Source organism: Staurois parvus, unplaced genomic scaffold (genome assembly GCF_062004578.1).
Source record: "Staurois parvus isolate SC_StPar_1 unplaced genomic scaffold, SC_StPar_1.0 ptg000097l, whole genome shotgun sequence".
Taxonomy (NCBI): Eukaryota; Metazoa; Chordata; class Amphibia; order Anura; family Ranidae; genus Staurois; species Staurois parvus.
In genome coordinates this window covers 4050788-4072670 of record NW_028317893.1, presented here as the reverse complement: position 1 = coordinate 4072670, position 21883 = coordinate 4050788, and the positions used below count along the sequence as shown (strand labels likewise).

The window sequence follows — 21883 nt, the reverse complement described above, 5'->3', positions numbered from 1 at the left end:
AACTCTTCGTATAGAAGTGTAAGTGACGTTATGTCCCTGGATACGTCCGCAGCCATGTTTGTGGAGACCCTGTATAGATATACTGCAGCCGGCTTCAACAATATGTCTGCAGTATTCTGCCTAGGAGAACACGGATCCGGAGAATAGTCCTCCATTATAGCTCAGGAATGACACTGAAGAATATATGTACAGAATGGGAATAGGAAATCACACACGAATGTGTACCAGGAGCTCCCATCCAATCGGTGGACGTGTGGAGACTTGTATACCATCATGTTGGCAATGGAGGGAGTGAATGAGGACTACATTTCCCAGGATTCCTGGCTCCCCGGACTCTACTTCCTTCATGGTCTGTGAGGAGTTTGCCCGTGCACGGTGCCGCTTGTTATTCCAAACATTCCATGGTACGGTAAGTATAGCAGAAGTGGCCCAGCTGCCTTCAGTAATGACATTTTCTGCAAAGTCCATGTCTGTCCTCGCCACTCCAATGCTTTGTGTTCACCTACATAGAGTAGAAGGTGCTGTTATGGAGGACTTGTGTGTTGGGCGATGGGGCTCATTCACACTGTGCAGTGACCAGTGTCCTGTACTGCCAGGGCACATAGAGATCAATGGGGCTCACACAGCAATGCCTTGTCAGTGTTTGTACACTCCAAGGGCAAGTTTGGTCTTTTCAGGAAATCGGCGCAAACTTTAAATCTCAGGAGTATAGCCGTCCATCCCCTGTAATACACATCCCCGGAGTGAGGATCCATCACAATGCTTGCCATGGCATCTATGTGACCATGATGACCAATGAGGAGCGCAGCTGAGGCTTCTTTCAATACTTGTATGTTTTTTTGAGACTTCTTCATCTGGCGTCATCAAGGTGTCCCAGAACCTCCCACCGGTGCCAGTGGGAGCAACTGGCGGGCCCCATCGTCGGTGCCAGTGGGAGCAACTGGCGGGCCCCATCGTCGGTGCCAGTGGGAGCAACTGGCGGGCCCCATCGTCGGTGCCAGTGGGAGCAACTGGCGGGCCCCATCGTCGGTGCCAGTGGGAGCAACTGGCGGGCCCCATCGTCGGTGCCAGTGGGAGCAACTGGCGGGCCCCATCGTCGGTGCCAGTGGGAGCAACTGGCGGGCCCCATCGTCGGTGCCAGTGGGAGCAACTGGCGGGCCCCATCGTCGGTGCCAGTGGGAGCAACTGGCGGGCCCCATCGTCGGTGCCAGTGGGAGTAAATGGAAGCCCTATCGTTGTTGTCGTCAGTGGGAGTAGTTGAGCCCCATCGTTTGTCATCTGTAGGAGCAATTTATCCACATCGGTGGTGTCATCCGTGGGAGCAATTGGGCCCCAATGTTGGTATCAGGTGATGAAATGGTGCCCAAGGGTCAGATAGAAGCTAGCAGAGGGCTACAATTTGGAGACCACTGCTCTAGACCATGGGCACTCTCCCATGGAGGTCTCGTCTGGTCCCATTCACCAAGACTGAGCGGTCACAAAGGTGGTGGTGTCGGCCTGCTCCAATCACCGCTGAGCACCTTTCAGGTCCTCCCTAACCCCCCCCTCCCTAACCTTCTCCTCCTTCGAGGCTCACTGCATCCGGCTCTTCTCACCCACCCCCCTAAGGATCGCAGTGATCTACAGGCCCCCCGGATCCATAGCCCGCTTCCTGGATGACTTCGCCGCCTGGCTTCCCTTCTTCCTCTCCTCTGAGCTACCGACCATCATCCTCGGGGACTTCAACATCCTCATCAATGACAACACCCCAGCTACCTCCCAACTCCTCCACCTAACCTCCTCCTTCACACTCACACAATACACTCAATCCTCCACCCACATCTATGGGAACACCCTGGACCTCGTCTTCTCCCACCTCTGTACCCTCAACCACTTCACTAACACCCCCTTCCCTCTCTCCGACCACCACCTCCTCACGTTCTCCACCTCCCCTTCCCCTAACTCCCCCCCCCCCAGTGCGCCAAACCATCACCAGCCGCAACCTGCACCCGGCCCCCCTCCACTCGGCTGCCGACCGCTTACACGACAGCATCCTTCCACTGTCATGTCCTGACCTAGCCACCTCCACGTACAACAACTCACTATCAGCTACCCTAGACTCTCTGGCACCCCTAACCACACGCAACATCAAACCCAGACCGCTCCAACCATGGCAGAACGACCACACTAAATGCCTCAAACGTCGCAGTCGTGCGCTGGAGAGACTATGGCGCAAAACCAGGTCCCCTCATGCATTCTCCCTCTACAAATCTGCCTTCCTCACCTACACCTCCTCCCTCCACGCCGCCAAGCAGGCCTACTTTGTTAACCTGATTAACACCCTCTCCACCTGCCCTCGCCGACTCTTCTCCACCTTCAACTCCCTGCTCTCTCCCCCCCCTCCTCCACTCAGTACCTCACTTACCGCCCACGAGATTGCCACTCATCTCCACAACAAGATTGACGCAATCCGCAAGGACATAGTCAACTTGCAATCTGCCTCCCCATCTAGCCTCCCCCCTTCCATCACCCCCTCATCTCTCCCCTCCTCTGACCTCGCAACGGCACTGCCCCCCACCACACCCAAGGCCCTGCCTACCGTAACCCCCCCATCACTGCACTCCCTCAGCCCTACTACCACTGAGGAAGTCGGCAGAGTCTTCTCAGAAGCCCGCCTCACTACCTGCCCCCTGGACCCTATCCCCTCTCAACTCCTCCGGTCACCCCCCTCTTCCCTCATCCGCTCCCTTACCCACATCTTTAATCTCTCCCTCTCTACTGGCGTCTTCCCCTCCCCCCTAAAACATGCGCACATCACCCCCATACTCAAAAAGCCCTCCCTGGACCCCACTGACCTCAACAACCTCAGACCAATTTCCCTGCTGCCACTCACTTCCAAGCTCCTTGAGCGCTTGGTCTTCGATCGCCTAAGCGCCCACCTGACTGACAGCAACCTCCTTGACCCACTACAGTCCGGCTTCCGTCCCCTTCACTCCACCGAAACTGCCCTCCTCAAAATCACCAACGATCTACTAACCGCCAAAGCCAAAGGCGACTACTCTGTCCTCCTCCTCCTAGACCTCTCCGCGGCCTTTGACACAGTCGACCACCCCCTCCTCCTTAATAAACTACTCTCCCTTGGCATCAGAGACACCGCTCTCTCCTGGTTCTCGTCCTATCTATCCCAACGCTCCTTCAGTGTTTCCTACAACGGTGCCACCTCCTCCTCACTCCCCCTCTCTGTTGGGGTCCCCCAGGGCTCTGTCCTTGGACCCCTTCTCTTCTCCATCTACACCTCCTCCCTTGGCAAACTCATACACTCCCACGGCTTCAATTACCACCTCTATGCTGATGATACTCAAATCTACCTATCCACCCCTCACCTCACCCCCACATTCTCCGCACGCATCACTCACCTCCTAAACGACATCTCTGACTGGATGTCGCTCCATTTCCTCAAACTCAACCTCTCCAAAACCGAGCTTCTCATCTTCCCCCCAGCCCGCGCCCCCCCCCATCCTTTCCATCACTACCAACAACACCACCATCAATCCCGCCCAGCAAGCCAAGGTCCTTGGCGTCATTCTGGACTCAAACCTTTCCTTTCAACCTCATATCAAATCTCTCACAAACACATGCAGGCTCCACCTCCGGAACATCTCCAAGATACGCTCCTTCCTTACCCCAGACACCACTAAACTACTAGTACACTCCCTGATTATCTCACGCCTGGACTACTGCAACTCCCTCCTCACCGGCCTACCCCAGTGCAGGCTCTCCCCGCTTCAGACCATCCTGAACTCAGCGGCCAGACTCCTCCACCTCACCAGCCGCTCCACCTCTGCCACCCCCCTCTGCCTCTCCCTCCACTGGCTCCCCATTGCCCAACGCATTAAATTCAAATTGCTCACCCTGACCTATAAGGCCATTCACAACACTGCCCCTAACTACCTCACCGACCTGATTCCCAGGTACCACCCTACCCGTACCCTTTGCTCTTCACAGGACCTCCTTCTATCTCGCTCCCTGGTCTCCTCCTCCCACGCACGACTGCAAGACTTCTCCAGGTCCTCCCCCATCCTCTGGAACTCACTACCCCAATCCATCAGACTGTCACCTTCCCTCCTCACCTTCAGGCGCTCCCTGAAAACCCACCTCTTCAGGGAAGCCTACCCCACCCTCACCTAACAGCCGCTGCCCTTCCCTCCTCCTACCACTCCATCCCCCACAGCTGTTTCCTCCTGTGCCTCTACCCCCTCCCTCCTAGATTGTAAGCTCGAAAGAGTAGGGCCCTCTTACCCCTTGTGTACTGTTTGATGTTACTGTTCTGTTTCATGTATTGTCCCCCATCTATTGTACAGCGCTGAGCAAACCCTTTGGCGCTATATAAACTCGATAAATAAATAAATGGGTGTCAAACTCAGTTTCATTGAGGACCACATCAGCATTATTCCCTTAAAGGGCCAGTTGTATTTGTAAGACTAGGTGTCCATAGCACCCCCACCACCATCATACATCAAGAGTCCCCCACCCTCCCTTACATCACAGTGCACCCACTTACTTTGTGCTGCCGCTGGGATGCAAAAAGTGCCGGGTCTGGTGAAGAGCTGGAGCCAGCTGCTGGATTCTGCTGAGTGCTGAGACCATGAAAGGCGGATACAAAGAGGTGCAGCTGCTGTGCAGGCAGAGAGGTGCAGGATCTGTAGGAGTTCTGTCCTCTCTACTGCTGAGACAAGGTGGGGGCAGAGACGAGGGGGGTGCTGCAGCTGCACAGAGAGGCACAGCATCTGTAGGAGGAGTTCTGTACTCACTGCTGCCGACTGCTGAAAAAGGGGGAAGAAACAAGCCTTTCTGAGTCTGGATGGAGAAGCGCAGCATCGACGGAGGAGTTCTGCCCTGCTCTCTGCTGCTGACTGTTGAGACAAGGTGCCACAGCTGTAGGAGAGGTGCGAGAGCCACCTAAAATGGCCTGGTGGGCCAGACTCGGCCTGTGGGCCTTGTGTTTTGACACATGCTCTAAACCAGGGCTTACAGCCCTGGAGGGGAGGAGCCTGAACATGGCGGCTGCAGGGAGCGTGGGGCAATAGCTCCCTGCAAAGCTTCTCTACCAGACCTCCCAAGTGACCCCCTGGAGCAGGGATCTGGGATCCGACTCACCGGAGTCTGACAGGCTGCGGAGCGGAGACGAGAGAGCCGGAGATGGGACCAGGACGGAGGTGGCAGTGACGCGCTGGTCCACCCGGCGCTTCACAAGTGAGAGATCCAGGAGGCTGAGAGGCGAGGTGACGTGGTGAGAGCACGTGACCAGCCCCGGAGGATCTCTGGGAGAAGGAGAAAACCGGCCGGCGTCCCGATGTAAGAGGGAGCCGCCGGCTTACATGTGCTTAAACCCCCCCAGTCAGCTGATCGATCCTGGGTCTGGGTGACCCAGGAGATCTAAGAGACCCACCCTGCTTCCCTGGGACGATCTCCAACAAAAATAGGAGGAGAAAAGTGGAAACCCAGTGGAATCCCCCCTAGGACTGAGCCGCTGCGAAAGCCCTACATCTAAAAGCTCGGAGCCACCGTTTGAGAAGAGGAAGGGTGAGTGAGAGCTGCTGGGGGCTTATTGTGTGGGGGACCCCCGAGAGACATAGGAGACCAAGGGGTGAAGGAGAGGAGGGGAGGATTCCCAGGGTTAAAAAATGAGAAGATGAGAAGAGCTCCAGGTGTCCTAGGAGAGTAAAAATCATAAGGAAAATCTGCAGGCTTGTCTGGTTCACAAATTAAAGGACTGGTATAACACCATTTTGAGAATAAGAGAAGAAATCAGATATTTTGAGGACATGAAGAATAAAGGCCCTAAGGGAGCAGGGCGCAAAGGGTCTCAAACAGGTACGATAAAGAAATTTACATCACACGGAAATATTACTCCAGAAAGGGCCCAAGGCGCAAGCGCAAAAGGGGAAATGGACATTAGCTTGGGAAATAGTCCTAGATTATCAATGGGTATGAATAGTAGCTGTAGCCACTTAACAACAGATGCCTTGGAAAAAAAAGAATCAGACGGTGAACTACAAGTACCAAATAAAAAGGAGATGATAGAAATGTTCCAAAATCTAGAAAAAACGATAAAACATGAAATGACAGCTATGCGGAATGATTTGGGACATCTGTTATCGAGAGTGGAAGAATCAGAGGAGAAAGTTAAAAACCAGGCCCAAACCATAGATAATCTAGAGAAAAAAATAACCTATTTGGAGAATACCCAGAAAAAATTGCTCTATAGGATGGAAGTTCAAGAAAATAAAGAAAGAAGGCGTAACCTCAGAGTACGAGGAATTCCAGAGCATGTAAAAGGGGAATTACTATTTGATCTAGTTGTAAAAATTCTAAACTCCATAAGAGGCAGACCTGAAACAGACGGGATTAAACTGGATGGAGTGTTCAGAATAGGAAAGTTCAATCAAGCTGCTGAGAAAGAAAGACCAAGAGATACAGTGGTCCAGTTCCAAAAATTTGGGGTCAAAGATGAGATATGGAGGAAGATTAAAGGAAGATCATTAATTAAGTATGGAGACTTAAATATCCAAATTTTTGCGGACTTAACATCGGAGACCCTATGGAAAAGGAGATCCCTGAGACCCTTGTTGGAACAAATGAGAAAACAGAATGTGCAGTATAGATGGGGTATTCCAGCTTGTTTAATTGGCTGGAAAAATGGTGTTACAGCATATCTGAGATACCCGGAGGAACTGAGAGATTTTTGTGACAGACTGAAACTGCAAAGAATGGTGATAACGGGGTGGGAAGAAGAGGAAGAAAAAAAAGATACAGAAGATACCAGAAAAGAGGACTGGCAGCGGGTCGGGGGGAGGGGTGGTCTGGGGGTGGGGAGAGAGGGGATGGAGAATAAAGTAAAAACGTTGTTTTTTTTTTTTGTTTTTGTTTTTCTCTCCTCTTTCTCTCTCGACCCCCCCCCCCCCCCCCCAGGCCCCACCTTTGTTAAAATAGTAGTCCCTCTGGAGCTTAGGTTGAGGGGGGAAGTGAAGATTTTAGTATCTCCCTGAGTCCTGTGGATAGAGAGAGGGGTCCTGGGGAGGTCGGAGGAGAGGCTAGCTGACCATGGGAGGAGCTTACGCCCAAAGTACCAAATCAATGGTGGGAATAGAGCCACAAATGATTTATAGGCAGTATCTAAGCCTAAAAATGGGTAGGGGGGAAAAAAAAGAATGAGGGACGGGAGGGGGGGTGGGATGGGAGTTGGGTTGGAGGGAGGGAGGGGAGGGGTTATTGGGTTAAAACTCTGCATGATAGTAGGGATAAAGAGGAAGAGGCAATTTGGAGGAGAGATAGAGTGAAATAAGAAGGATGGAAGAAATACAGTTTATAACGTGAATGGGCTGAGTTGTCCAGGGAAAAGATTTAAGTTGTTTAAGGAGTTACATCACAGGGCAACGTCAGTGGTATTCTTACAGGAGACACACTTTGAGTTAGAGGCAAATGTGAAATTGAAATCTAAATATTATCCAACATGGTACTACGCAGATTCTCAATAGGATAGGGCAATAGGATTGGCAAAGAATATGAGATTCGAGTTGGAGGATAGAATGACCGATCATGAGGGAAGATTTTTATTTTTGAAAGGTAAACTTCAGGGGATTGAGTGTACATTAGCCAATATATATTGCCCCAATAAGAAACCGGAGATGTATATGAAGAGTCTGCTGAAAAAATTGATAGAATTCAAAAAAGGGCGATTGATAGTAGCGGGAGATTTAAATTTCTGTATGGATCCACAAAAAGACGCTACTTCTTCTGTCCAAAGAGAGGGGGGTAGGTCTCTGAGAGCTTTGAAAAAAGTGATTCATGAGTATCAACTAGTGGACACTTGGAGAATTATGCATATGAAAGACAGAGACTATACCTTCTTCTCTAATGCACATGAGACATACTCGAGATTAGATTATATTCTAATAGATCATCAACTCATTGAACTTTTGGTTAAAATAGAAATAGAGACAAGAACGTTCTCTGACCATGCCCCTATCGTAATGAAAATGGGATGGGGAAGAAGGTGGACTGGAGGTCTAGGGTGGAGGTTAAATGAGGCCCTTCTTCTGGATGAGGATATAGCTCAGAAGATCGAGAAAGAGATTAAGGTATATTTTAAGGAGAACGAAACAGAGGAAGTATCGATAGCTACAGTTTGGGAGAGTCATAAGGTATTTATAAGAGGAATCCTGATTGCGGCAGGAGCTAGGAAGAAAAAAGAAAGAAGAGAGAGGGTCAGTGGGCTTTTAAAAGAAATACTGGACCTGGAGCAGATCCACAAGAAGAAAATAACAAAAGATACAAGACAGAAGTTAATGGATAAAAAAGAGGAGCTAGAGATGTTGATGGATGAGGAGAAGAGAAGAGTTTATAATAAAGTCTTAAGTGAGAGATATAGATGGGGAGATAGACCAGGAAAATATTTAATGAGAGCTTTGAATAAAAAGAAAAATAGAAACTATATAGAAAAGATAAAAAGTCCCAAGGGGGAGTTGGTCCATTCAACTAAAGGGATTATTAAAGTGTTCACGGATTATTATAGAAAGTTATATAATATCAGTCCCCAAGGCTCTCCAAAAGAAACCCGAGAGGGAATTAATGAAAAAAGGATGATGTATTTAAAAAATGCGGGACTACCAAAACTAAGTGAAGCTCAGTTGAACTCCTTGGACGTGGCAATTTCCCAGGAAGAAATTTAAAGCAGCATTAAAAAGTACAGGGGGAGGAAAAAGCCCAGGCCCGGATGGTTACACAGTTAAGTATTATAAGAAATTCAGTGAATTACTGTTACCCAAGTTGAAGATGTATATGAATGCTTTGGGAGGTGGGATGGAGGTGAGGAGAGAATCTTTACAGGCACATGTAGTACTTATTCACAAGGAGGGAAAAGATCCCTCTCAGTGCTCCAGTTATAGACCAATTTCATTGTTGAACACGGATAACAAACTGTATGCAAAGGTCTTAGCAAACAGGTTGAAAGGTCTAATGTCTGATTGGATCCATGGAGACCAGGTGGGCTTTGTACCAGGGAGAGAGGGTAGAGATAACGGCTTAAGAACCCTGATGCTCATTCAGAAAAGTAGAAAAGGGAAAGCCCCGGTGGTGCTCTTGTCAATTGATGCAGAGAAGGCATTTGATAGAGTGGACTGGGGATTCATGTGGACAGCTTAAAAGTGCTGGGGATAGGAGATAGAATGCGTGAGTGGATAAGTAAATTATATAGGGAGCCTACCGCAATTATTACGGTAAATGGGGAAAGATCAGACCCCATTGGGATGTCTAATGGAACAAGACAGGGCTGCCCACTGTCCCCTTTACTATATGTTTTGTCACTCGAACCTCTGTTGTCAATAATTAGGAATAGTGGAGCGGTAAAGGGAATTCAGATAGAAACTATAGAACATAAAGTAGCGGCCTTTGCGGACGATTTATTGTTCTATGTGGGGAATTCCCAAATAACACTCCCAAATATAATGAAGATCCTGAAGGAGTATGGTGAATTATCAAATCTAAAAATTAACCCAACAAAAACAGAGATTTTGAATATTAATATACCAAAGAACGAAAAAGAAAAGATACAAAAAGAATTCCCCTTTATATGGAGAGAAAAAGATATAAAATACCTAGGAATAAAACTCTCTGTCTCATCTAAGCATTTATATAGATTAAACTATATTTCTTTGATAAACGAGATTAGGGAAGAATGAAAAACATTAGAAGGAGGAAACTCATCCTGGATAGGACGTATAAACCTAGTCAAAATGGTAATTATACCTAAAATATTGTATAGATTCCAAATGGTACCAATTAAAATTCCAGAGGCCTTCTTTAAGATAATAAAAAAAATGTTAACAAGATATATATGGAAGAATAAAAAGCCAAGAATATCATATGAAATATTAAGTAGGACTAAAGAGAAGGGAGGATTGGGTCTGCCAGATGTCAAGAGATCTTATAAAGCAGTGGTCTTAGCAAGAATATACGACTGGACATTTAACCATAAGGGGAAAAGTTGGGTAAAGATTGAAAATGAGCTTAGTGGGATTAGATTTAGTAAGATGATATGGGTTCCAGCACAGTTTAGAGGAATTAACTAGTTGCCGACCGCAGATAGCCGAATGACGGCTTCACTGCAGCCGGCCAGTTCTGTCTTGCACTGCTGAACATACAGTTGTGTCCAAAATTATTCAACCCCCAATGCTGTAAAGGGGTTTAGGGACTATAGTGTACATTTGGAATTGTATTCAGAATCAAATCCTACAAGGACGTTGTAACTACCCAAATGCAACTAAAATGACATCAATTGTTTATGTAATACAGTAGTAAATGGTTCTTATGTGGTTTCTTCATTGCCACAATTATTCAACCCCTTAAAGACTACCACTCTGAAGAACAGAGGTTCATACAGGTGCTTTCCATCAGGTATTGAAAACACCTGTGGATGTCACCGAGCAGCAATCAAGCATAATAAGCACCAATTAGGCAGCTTTAAAATGACTGTGATACTCAGCTCCTTCTAGACATTTACTGGTGTGGTTACAAACATGGTGAAGGCAAGAGAATGGTCCAGGAAGACAAGAGAAGAGGTGATTTCTCTTCACAGGAAGGGCAATGGCTATAAGAAGATTGCAAAGATGTTAAACATACCAAGAGACACCTTAGGAAGCATCATTCGCAAATTCAAGGCAAAGGGCACTGTTGAAACGCTACCTGGTCGTGGCAGAAAGAAGATGCTGACTTCGACTGCTGTGCGCTACCTGAAGCGTAGAGTGGAGAGAAGTCCCCGTGTGACTGCTGAGGAACTGAGAAAAGATTTGTCAGATGTGGGTACAGAAGTTTCAGCCCAGACAATAAGACGCACACTGCGTAATGAAGGCCTCCGTGCCAGAACTCCCAGGCGTACCCCCTTGCTGTCTCCAAAGAATAAGAAGAGTCGACTGCAGTATGCCAAAAGCCATGTGGACAAACCACAAAAGTTGTGGGATAGTGTTCTGTGGACTGATGAAACAAAATTAGAACTGTTTGGGCCCATGGATCAACGCTATGTTTGGAGGAGGAAGAACAAGGCCTATGATGAAAAGAACACCTTGCCTACTGTGAAGCATGGTGGAGGGTCAATCATGCTTTGGGGCTGTTTTGCTTCTGCAGGTACAGGGAAGCTTCAGCGTGTGCAAGGTACCATGAATTCTCTTCAGTACCAGGAGATATTGGATGGAAACGTGATGCAGTCCGTCACACACCTGAGGCTTGGGAGACGTTGGACCTTTCAACAGGACAATGATCCCAAGCATACCTCCAAGTCCACTAGAGCATGGTTGCAGAGGAAAGGCTGGAACATTTTGGAGTGGCCATCGCAGTCACCAGACTTAAATCCGATTGAGAACCTCTGGTGGGACTTAAAGAAAGCAGTTGCAGTGCGCAAGCCTAAGAATGTGACTGAACTGGAGGCCTTTGCCCATGAAGAATGGGCGAAGATACCCGTAGATCGCTGCAAGACACTTGTGTCAAGCTATGCTTCACGTTTAAAAGCTGTTATAACTGTAAAAGGATGCTGTACTAAGTACTAAGATTGAATGTCACTTGGGGGTTGAATAAAACTGATAATGCTGTGAGCACAGAAAAGACATTTGTGGTTATTTCATTATAACTGTTATGTTATATTTGTCTGACCTACAAGTGCCTCTTTAATGTAAATGTAAGCAAGATGACTGAATGATCAAAAGCAATGTCAAACTGGCCAAAACACTCAATTTCAGTGGGGGTTGAATAATTTTGGACACAACTGTAAGTATTTGAACACCTAAGAAACAGCAAGAATTCTGGCTCTCAAAGACCTGTTACTGTGCCTTTAAAAAGTCCACCTCTACTCCACTCATTAATCTAACTTAGTAGCACCTGTCTGAGCTCATTAAAGACACCTGGCCACCCCACAGTCAGTCAGACGCCAACTACTACCATGGGCAAGACCAAAGAGCTGTCAAAAGACACCAGAGACAAAATTGTGGACCTCCACTAGGCTGGAAAGGGCTACGGGGCAATTGCCAAGCAGCTTGGTGAAAATAGATCAACTGTTGGAGCAATTGTTAGAAAACGGAAGAGGCTAAAGACGACTGACAGTCTCTCTCGGACTGGGGTTCCATGCAAGATCTCACCTTGTGGGGTATCACTGATAAGAAAGGTGAGGAATCAGTCCAGAACTACAAGGGATGAGCTGATCAATGACATGAAGAGAGCTGGGACCACAGTTTCAAAGGTCACTGTCGGTAGAACACTACGCCGTCATGGTTTCAAATCGTGCATTGCACGGAAGGTTCCCCTGCTCAAGTCATCACATGTCCAGGCCCGTCTGAAGTTTACCAATGACCATATGGATGATCCAGAGGAGGCATGGGAGAAAGTCATGTGGTCAGATGAGACCAAAGTACAACTTTTTGGTCTAAACTTCACTCGTCGTGTTTGGAGGAAAAAGAAGGATGAGTTGCATCCCAAGAACACCATCCCTACTGGGGGTGGTAACATCATGCTTTGGGGGTGATTTTCTGCGAAGGGGACAGAACGACTGCACTGTATTAAAGGAGAAGATGAATGGGGCCATTTATTGTGAGATTTTGAGCAACAACCTCCTTCCCTCAGTCAGAGCATTGAAGATGGGTTGTGGCTGGGTCTTCCAACATGACAACGACCCGAAGCACACAGCCAGGATAACCAAGGAGTGGCTCCATAAGAAGCATATCAAGGTTCTGGAGTGGCCTAGCCAGTCTTCAGACCTAAATCCAATAGAACATCTTTGGAGGGAGCTGAAACTCTGTGTTGCTCAGCGACAGCCCCGAAACCTGACAGGTCTAGAGGAGATCTGTGTGGAGGAGTGGGCCAAAATCCCTGTTGCAGTGTGTGCAAACCTGGTCAAGAACTACAGGAAACGTTTGACCTCTGTAATTGCAAACAAAGGCTTCTGTACCAAAAAATATTAACAATGATTTTCTCAGGTGTTCAAATACTTATGTTCAGCAGTGCAAGACAAATAAATTCTTTAAAAATCATACAAGGTGATTTCCTGAATTTTTTTTTTAAAGTCTGTCTCTCAGAGTGGGAATGCACCTACAATGTGAAATTCAGACCTCTAGTTGCCGACCGCAGATAGCCGAATGACGGCTTCACTGCGGCCGGCCAGTTCTGGGTGGACGTCATATGACGTCCCCCCAGAACGCGCTCTCCTGCGCGCACCCGGCGATCTCCGTGATCGCTGTGTCCTTTTACCACGTGATCAGTGGTGTCCAATGACACGCTGATCACAGGGAAATGCAAGTGCCGGTTCTCGGCTGCACTTTCCTCACGCTGTCAGATCGTGAGGAAAGTACTGCCGAGAACCGGCAGTTGTCACAGCGGGGATCGGCACCGATCATCAGGACACTGATGATCAGTGCCCTGATGATCGGTGCCCAGCAGTGCCACCCGCAAGTTCCGCCCACCTGTGCCCAGCAGTGCACCCACCTGTGCCCAGCAGTGCACCCACCTGTGCCACTCTGCAGTTTCACACACCTGTGCCCCGAAGTGCCACCCACCTGTGCCCACCCACCAGTGCTGCCCACCAGTGCCACCCACCAGTGCAGCCCAGCAGTGCTGCCAGTCAGTGCCCAGGGGTTGTGCCAGTCAGTGCCGTCTATCAGTGCCCAGCAGTGATGCCAGTCAGTGCCGTCTATCAGTACCCATCATCAGTGTCACCTATCAGTGCCGCCTATCAGTGCTGCATATTAGTGCCGCCTATCCGTGACACCTCATTAGTGCTGTCTATCAGTGCCGCCTATCCGTGCCACCTCATTAGTGCTGCCTATCAGTGCCCTTTAGTGCTGCCTATCAGTGCCCATCGGTGCCCATCAGTGCTGCCTCAACGCACATCAGTGAAGGAGAAAAAATACCTGTTTGAAAAATTTTATAATAGAAACAAAGAAAAAAATTTTTTTTTCCAAATTTTTTGCAATTTTTTATTTATAGCGCAAAAAGTAAAGCGCCCAGTGGCAATTAAATACCACCAAAAGAAAGCTCTATTTTGTGAGAAAAAAATGATCAAAATTTCATATGGGTACAATGTTGCATGACCGCGCAATTGTCAATCAAAGTGCGGCAGCGCTGAAAGCTGAAAATTGGCCTGGTAAGGAAGGGGGTATAAGTGCCTGGTAGGCAAGTGGTTAAAGAAAGCACAAGTATTTATACATTAAATGTTTTAAGGGTATGGGACAACTTACACAAACATATGAAATGGGAATTTAATTCTATACTATTGCCTCTTACAAATACTGAGTACTTCCCTCCAGGAAAGGATAAGATATCAGGGAGATGGTTTAGAAAGGAAGATACTCAACTGAGAGATGTTTTGGTGGAGGGGGAATTGAGACCATTTAAAGAATTAACAGAGAAGAAGGGAGATATCTTTATTAGAATAGATGAATGGAAATACCATCAATTGAAATGTTTTATAGGAAATCTCCCGAAACCCCTGAGATTAAAACAGGAGTGGAATTTGTTTGAAAGGCTGTTAGAAACACGGGGGGATGGGAAGCACGGTATTGCGAAAATTTATAGAATACTCACAGAATTAGACACAGACACAAAGTTAACTTTTATAACAAAATGGGAAAGGGATACGGAAGTAGTGTTTGATGAGGATAAACAGAGAAAGATATTTAGACTGATACACGAGAACGTTGGTATGAGAGAAGTTGAGATTAATTATAAGTGTGTGACACGATGGCACATTACACCGAGTGTTGAGCACAAGATGATTGGGGAAAATTCAAAAATGTGTTGGAGAGGATGTGGAGAGATAGGCACGGTGTTTCACATTTGGTGGGAATGTCCGAAAATCCAAGCTTTCTGGAAGACAATAGTCAAATTGATTGAAGAAATAACTGGAAACGACATAGGGTTAGACCCAACGATGTGCCTCCTACATAATGTTGAGACATCAGTAAATAAATATAAAGAGTCAGGCATATGGTACTACTTAAATGCGGCAAAAGGTTTGATTCCCAAGTTTTGGCAGAAAACTGAGGTACCGAAGGAGGAAAACTGGATTAATAGAGTAAACCAGATTGGTAGAATGGAAAAAACGTACCATATGCAGGAAGATAGAATGGGAGTATATCATAAGAGATGGGAAAAGTGGGAAAAAGCAGCATTGAAAGAGAAATCTAGAAAACTATAATCTAGGATGTTATTTAAAGTGAATAAGCCTCGAGAGACTAGAATGGGTTAGAGCTTGCAGAGGGGGAGGAGGGGGGAGGGGGGGCGGGTATGGGAGGAGGTGGGTCGGGAAAGAAAAGAGTTTTTAGAAGGGGAAATGTAGAAATGTTATAAATGATTATATGTGCATTGTTTCCCTGCATGGATATTTGTAATAATATGAAAAATTAATAAATATTTAAATGTAAAAAAAATAAATAAATAAACCAGGGCTTAAAATTTCAAGTCTAGACCTACTAGCCAGGCAAAAACCTTACTCTCCACCAGTTACCCCACCCCAGGCCCGTCCCCCAGCCTTGCCCCCAACCACGCCCCCTTAAAGCTTATGAAATTACATTTTTCTTTAGAACAGCGGTTCTCAACCTGGGGGTCGCGACCCCTTTGGGGGTCGAACGACTCTTTCACAGGGGTCGCCTAAGACCATCGGAAAACACATATTTCCGATGGTGTTAGGAACCGAGACACCGCTGCTCTATCCGTCTCCAGGTGTGGGCGGGATGACATGCCGCCCCTGTCATCTGGACACACCCTCGGGATCAATCCTCGCCAGTGATTGGCCGCCAGAACTGTAGCTCAGGAGAGGCACACAGGCGGCCAATCACCGGCGAGGAGGTGGAGCTTGGAGAGGAGGAGCCGAGCGGCACCGCGAAGATCGAGCGGGTGAAGAGGAGGAGAGCGGCCGGAGAAGGAAGACAGCTGACAGGTAAGTGTCTGTACCATGGGAGAGGGAGGGAGCGAGCGAGCCCAGGCTGGAGCAGGGGTCAGCAAGGTAAGTATCCTTGGTGTCAGTGGGAGGAATAGTGCCCCATCATTGGATTCACTAATACCTATGATGGGGCACTATTCCTCCCACTGACACCAACGACGAGGCACGATTCCTCCCCCCACTGACACCAACGACGGGGCACGTTTCCTCCCCCCACTGACACCAACGACGGGGCACGTTTCCTCCCCCCACTGACACCAACGACGGGGCACGTTTCCTCCCCCCACTGACACCAACGACGGGGCACGTTTCCTCCCCCCACTGACACCAACGACGGGGCACGTTTCCTCCCCCCACTGACACCAACGACGGGGCACGTTTCCTCCCCCCACTGACACCAACGACGGGGCACGTTTCCTCCCCCCACTGACACCAACGACGGGGCACGTTTCCTCCCCCCACTGACACCAACGACGGGGCACGTTTCCTCCCCCCACTGACACCAACGACGGGGCACGTTTCCTCCCCCCACTGACACCAACGACGGGGCACGATTCCTCCCCCCACTGACACCAACGACGGGGCACGATTCCTCCCCCCACTGACACCAACGACGGGGCACGATTCCTCCCACTGCAAAATTACAGTTATGAAGTAGCAACGAAAATAATTTTATGGTTGGGGGTCACCATAACATGAGGAACTGTATTAAGGGGTCGCGGCATTAGAAAGGTTGAGAACCACTGCGTTAGAATAAAGAGTCCAAAATAAATGAACAGCAATTTTAACATAGCTTTATTATGTCCATTTAAACATAACAGCAATTACTTAATAGAGTCTAGAGGGCAAGTGGTAAACATAAAATGAAAATGAGTGTCCCTATCAGAGTCCCCCTTTACAGCAGGTGTCCCCATCAGAGTAACCTTGCCTTTCTACTTTTGTACTCACAGATCTTCTTGTGAATGCAGCTTCTCCTTCTTTCCCTCCTTCGGTCATGTGGTAAGTCACATGACAAGGGGAGAGAGGAAGGACACTCTGCCTTCACTCCTTAGTGCCGGCTGTCTATTGCCCCCTGCAGGCAGGAGGGAGGAGAAAGCCTAGTCCTCCCTCCAGCAAGTGTCTGGAGCTGCTCCCTGTGACAGGAGTGAAACTGCGATCACTCCGGTCACTGAGGAGCTGCACCAGCAGTTCATCCCCCCTCAACACAGTGCTCTGGGCAGGTTGGTGCTGCTGGTACACCCGCCCCCCACCCTCCGATGCGGTGCCTGGGACACATTTGCCCTCATGTTATTTTCACTAGCCAAATGCGAGCAGGTGCGTGGAAATTTCAAGCCCTGCTTTAAACCTTGAGCACTTGCCATTGTGAGTAAGGGTGAGCTCAGGTATGTTGGGATCCTAGTCCAAACTGAGCTGACCTATCCCTCCAGTAAGCTGTCATTGCATACCCCCAATTCTAGGCATTCCTCACCCTGCAGCTGCATGTATGCAGTACGTGTCGCTGTGGGGTGGGGAATGCTTTGGCCGTTTATGATTGGCAGTGCACAGTGATGGCTTTCTAGCAGAATAGGTCAGGTGGGTTTTGAGTAGGATTTGAACACATCTGAGTTCATACTGGGAATGACAAATAGTCATTGCGGGAGTTGTGATTTGCATTGTACCCACCAGCCGCACGAAACATCCAGGGGGTGGCCAGGATATTTGGAGTTTGTTCTTCCTTTCATTTTTTGTGAAAATGTGAACTTGCCCATTAACACAATGCAAAGATATTCAGGGCTGATTTGCACCACGTGCAGTGGCCTGCATTTTTCTGCACCAGATGAATGCAGGTGCCTCATTCACACCACAATATTGCAGTGTTGGCACTTTGCAATAGACACGTGGGTTTTGGGTTGCAGTTTGGCACTCGGTCTCTAAAAGGTTCATCATCACTGGTCTAGTGTGTAAATAGACCAGTTATTGCACTATGTGTGAATGAGCCCTGAAAAAAGGGTGAGTGTTAGCCTTCCAGGGACCTGTTACTTCACAACCAGTGACATGAAAACACATGCCTACATGTATAGAAATGCAGTGTAATGCAACACAGGGTACATAGAAAACTGAATAGTAACATGTACAAAGAATTGCAACACACAGATGCAGAGAAGAGCTATTGTACATACAAAAAACAAAACAATTCTGCTCATTACACCCAGCACTAGGTGAAGAGATGTGTTACTGGGCAGGACCCATATTTCATAGTAATGAAAGTGAGTGCCAGAGAATTACAGGGTCCTTTTACACCATTGCTCATAAAAACTCAAGTGCAACACATCATAAATGCATGTGCATTTAACACGCTTTTTATCAACAACCTCTAATACTTTTATAATGCTGTGTGTGTGGCCAAATTCTTACACTCAGTTCACACTATGAATCGTGCCGGAAATCACCGCACATTCCTGTTCGATTCACATGTGATATCAGTGCGGCGTGATTTGAGCCCATTCATTTTGAATAGGCTCGAATCACACTGCATCACACTAAAAGTAGTGCATGTACTACTTTTGGAAGCGCACTGCAAGTGGATCGCATGGTAAACACACTGGGCTTGATTTGCTAAAACTGGACAGTGCAAAATCTGGTGCAGCTGTGCATGGTAGTCAATCGACTTCTAATTTCAGCTTGTTAAACTAAACTTTGAAAGTAACTGGAAGCTGATTGGTTTCTATGCAGAGCTACTCCAGATTTTGCACTCTCCAGTTTTAGTAAATCATCCCCACTACGTTTGTGACCTGTATTTGGTATGTCATTGATTTAACATTGACACCCACTACAGAGCACAACTGCAGTGCATTTTAAACACCATGGGAGAAACGCACACAGAACATTTCCCAGCACTGCATTCTAATGTCAACTTAGCCTTTACTGTCCTTCTATATTATGCATGTATGCACATATTCTGTTCAGGCTACTGTGTTAGAGCTATTGCACACAGGCAAAAAAGAAAAAAAAAGATCCACAATTTGAATTATTCAGAATTTTGTTTACCAAATATGAACACATGTTGCATTGTTTCTGTGGGCCAGTGCACACAGCTGCTTAAAGATCTGTAAAAAACACAAACAAAAATGTAAAAAAAATAGAAATGCATTATTTTATGAGTATATTTGTATATACACAGGTAAACGAAACTACACATGTAAACTTAAGCACTGTCCTGCAAAGAAAAAAAAAGTATTCATATTTTACGATCTGAAAATAGTGTACCACATGCACAGTGCAAGACAACATTGGCAGCACAGCCATAACTGCAAGGATGCCGCGCACCAAAGATGTCAGCCAGAGTGCACTCATTGCAGCAGTGGAGCAACATGCAGAGCTGTGGGACCTTGAGCATCCACAATATGCTGATCGTGTGTACAAGCTGAGGGCATGGGATGAGGTTTACAAAACCCTGACCCCGAGCTGGAACCGACTGAATCCACAAGACAAGAAGCTGAGAGGTAAGAGCTATTTGCCTTTACATTGCTATGTATTGTACATAGCAGTGTACAGACAAATGGTATTTTGTGCATTGTGTCCTGAATATCTGGGTAAATTGCAGGCGATGAGTTCCGCACACGTTGGAAGTCACTCCGTGACCGTCTACGTCGAGATATAACCGATGAACAGCTGGCCAGAAGTGGTGTCCCAGCAAGGGGACCTCGTCGCAGACCTCACCCATATGCCACAGAGCTTGCATTTCTCAGAAGGCCAATGGAGTCCAGGGTGTAAGTAGAAATCGGCAGCACATTTTGATGATCTTATTAAAATTGTAAGGGCATTCATTTATTGCTCTTTACTTCTAATTTTCATTTCTTAGTACAACCAGTAACTTGGCTGAGGAGGAGGAAGAGGAGGAAGGCGAGGATAGTGATGAGGGACCCTCACATTCTGCTACAGCGTCTGAGGAGATGGCAGCACGATTATCTCCATTAAGTACACAGGTACATATAATTTGTTTTTTGTTTTGCTCTCTATCAATACATGTATGTACATATATCCATGTCATGTATTTGTCTCTTTAATCTAGCCATATATCTACAAATTTTCTTGCTATATTTCTTAAGGGTACTGTGGCAGAGGAAGAGACACCAGTCTGGCAGACTCGACAGACGCGGCATGCACGACGGCAGCAGGCTACATCGTCAATTGATGACCACATACTCCAAACATTAAATGACATTCGTAGACGGCACCAGAAGGTGCAACCACCTGAGGACGCTTTTCTTAATCATTCCAACCGGCATGTAGCTTTCTGCCGTAGTATACTGCCCATGCTTGAAGATCTCCCTTTTCAACGGTCTATGCAGGCCACAGATGACATTTACTGTTATCTGGCAGCCTGTAGATCCGCATATCGGGAAAATCTTCCTGTTCCGCGGATGACTGTATCCACCCCAGCCACCACCTCTGCCTCCTACACTGCCAGCCATCCCTCCACCAGCATGCAACCCACCCCATACTGCTCCTCTCCAGATTCCTATTATACCACTTCCTACACCCCATCCTCATCCAGTACCCCAGTGACATATGCACAGTCTGCCATAAACCACTCTCAGGTATAACAAAAGTCCAAGGACCTAATCTTGCAATAATCATTTCTTAAAGCCTATAATCCTGTTTTGTCTTGTATTTATTCTTCCTGAAAGTTCATGAATTGCTGTTACCTGAGAACTGTGTTTTCCTGGTGTAACAATTAAGAATAGAAATGGGTGAACAGGCAGCATTTTAATGTGGAAGAGATGCTCTTTGTCTCTTCCGCATTAAGGTTACTTACCTGCCTGTCTGCCCCTGTACAGTGAGCTGCTCACACACCTCTTATTGTACAAATTGTCAATGCTGAAGCTGACTGAACTCCCACGCATGAGCAGGAGTGATGCCATCTCAGCCTAGCTGATGTAAGTGGCTAGCGATCAAGACCTGGAAGTCTGAAGATGTTGGTGGGGAGCTCCAAGATGCTGCATCTCTGGACTGAAGGTTAGTATAGTTCCGCTTTTACATTTACACCCAGAAGAAGCATTTCTCTAGTGATACAAAGTGTTTTTGTATCCCCTAACTACTGTTTCTTAATGCTGTGCTGTAACAGCTAACACACAATGGTGATGCAAACACAAAAGTGGTTTCAAAATACCCAAGAACTGTTTGTTCTTGGTGTAACAGTTAACACATAAGCGAACAAACCATAGTGAAGTGTGTCTACCATTATGCTACATTCACACTGGCGATTGGCACACACTGCAAATTCCAGTGGCAAGAATCTGAATTCCTGTGGCTGGAATGACAAGTGTGTGCGAAGATTTGCAGCCTCTCAGCCCATAGTTTCCGCAGCTAGCTTTGACTGTTTGCATAGCCATCGTTTACCTGGGTCTGGACGCAGACAGACTATGACAAGAGAGGACTATCAATCATCTATCAATTGACTTCTGTACAGCCAGCCTGTCAGATTTTCTCATACAGCACTGCCAGCTATAGCTGGCAGCGCTGATCAGTGGATTCTGATGGCGGGGAAGTCTCCCCACAGTCAGAATACAATATTAAGCCTAAAGGAGTCTCCCCATCCACATTGAGTTTGTGAATGGGGGAATAGTCTCTTCCCCCCCCCCCGTTCAAATTGCATGAGGTTTCCCCAATGCTCCTGTGTGAACTTAGGTTTGTCATGGCCAATCAAAAGCATCTAGCTCATGACATTGTTGACCAATCAAAAGAAAGCCTTCTAGCCTGTATTGTCATCCCTGTACTGAGAGAAGAGAAAGCAGCAGGGAGTTCAAATCCCCAGCTTTTCCTTCTGTGACAGCATGGGTCTGACGCAGGGAGGTTTTCCGCACTGCTCCTGTGTGAACTATGAGAAGCCTGGGTTCACACAGGAGCAGTGGGGAAATCGCATGCGATTTGGACAGGAATTGC

The 21883-nt window shown here is 47.3% G+C and overlaps 1 protein-coding gene across 3 annotated transcripts; it reads left to right on the top strand.

Annotated features, from left to right (window-relative positions):
• Positions 1–79: 79 nt before the first annotated feature.
• LOC149467890 (uncharacterized) lies at positions 80–20594 on the top strand. 3 transcript variants are annotated; one of them, XM_089671015.1, is made up of 5 exons: positions 80–404; positions 19119–19440; positions 19542–19707; positions 19800–19923; positions 20047–20594. In XM_089671015.1, the coding sequence occupies exons 2-5, from the start codon at positions 19254–19256 to the stop codon at positions 20542–20544; spliced, it is 975 nt and encodes a 324-aa protein (XP_089527141.1). In that variant the 5' UTR covers positions 80–404; positions 19119–19253; the 3' UTR covers positions 20545–20594. The 3 variants fall into 3 exon arrangements, with proteins under 3 accessions (XP_089527141.1, XP_089527139.1, XP_089527140.1); XM_089671013.1 differs by having other exon boundaries at positions 80–409; positions 19200–19440; XM_089671014.1 differs by having other exon boundaries at positions 80–409.
• The last annotated feature ends 1289 nt before the right edge of the window (positions 20595–21883 follow it).

What these genes read in the sequence shown, in the direction of transcription:
- LOC149467890 (XM_089671013.1), top strand. Translation starts at nt 296, where the DNA reads ATGAGGACTACATTTCCCAGGATTCCTGGCTCCCCGGACTCTACTTCC. An exon ending in ACAAGACAAGAAGCTGAGAG is followed by an intron (nt 19,441 to 19,541) that starts GTAAGAGCTATT and finishes GGTAAATTGCAG; the next exon opens with GCGATGAGTTCCGCACACGT. An exon ending in AGGCCAATGGAGTCCAGGGT is followed by an intron (nt 19,708 to 19,799) that starts GTAAGTAGAAAT and finishes TTCATTTCTTAG; the next exon opens with TACAACCAGTAACTTGGCTG.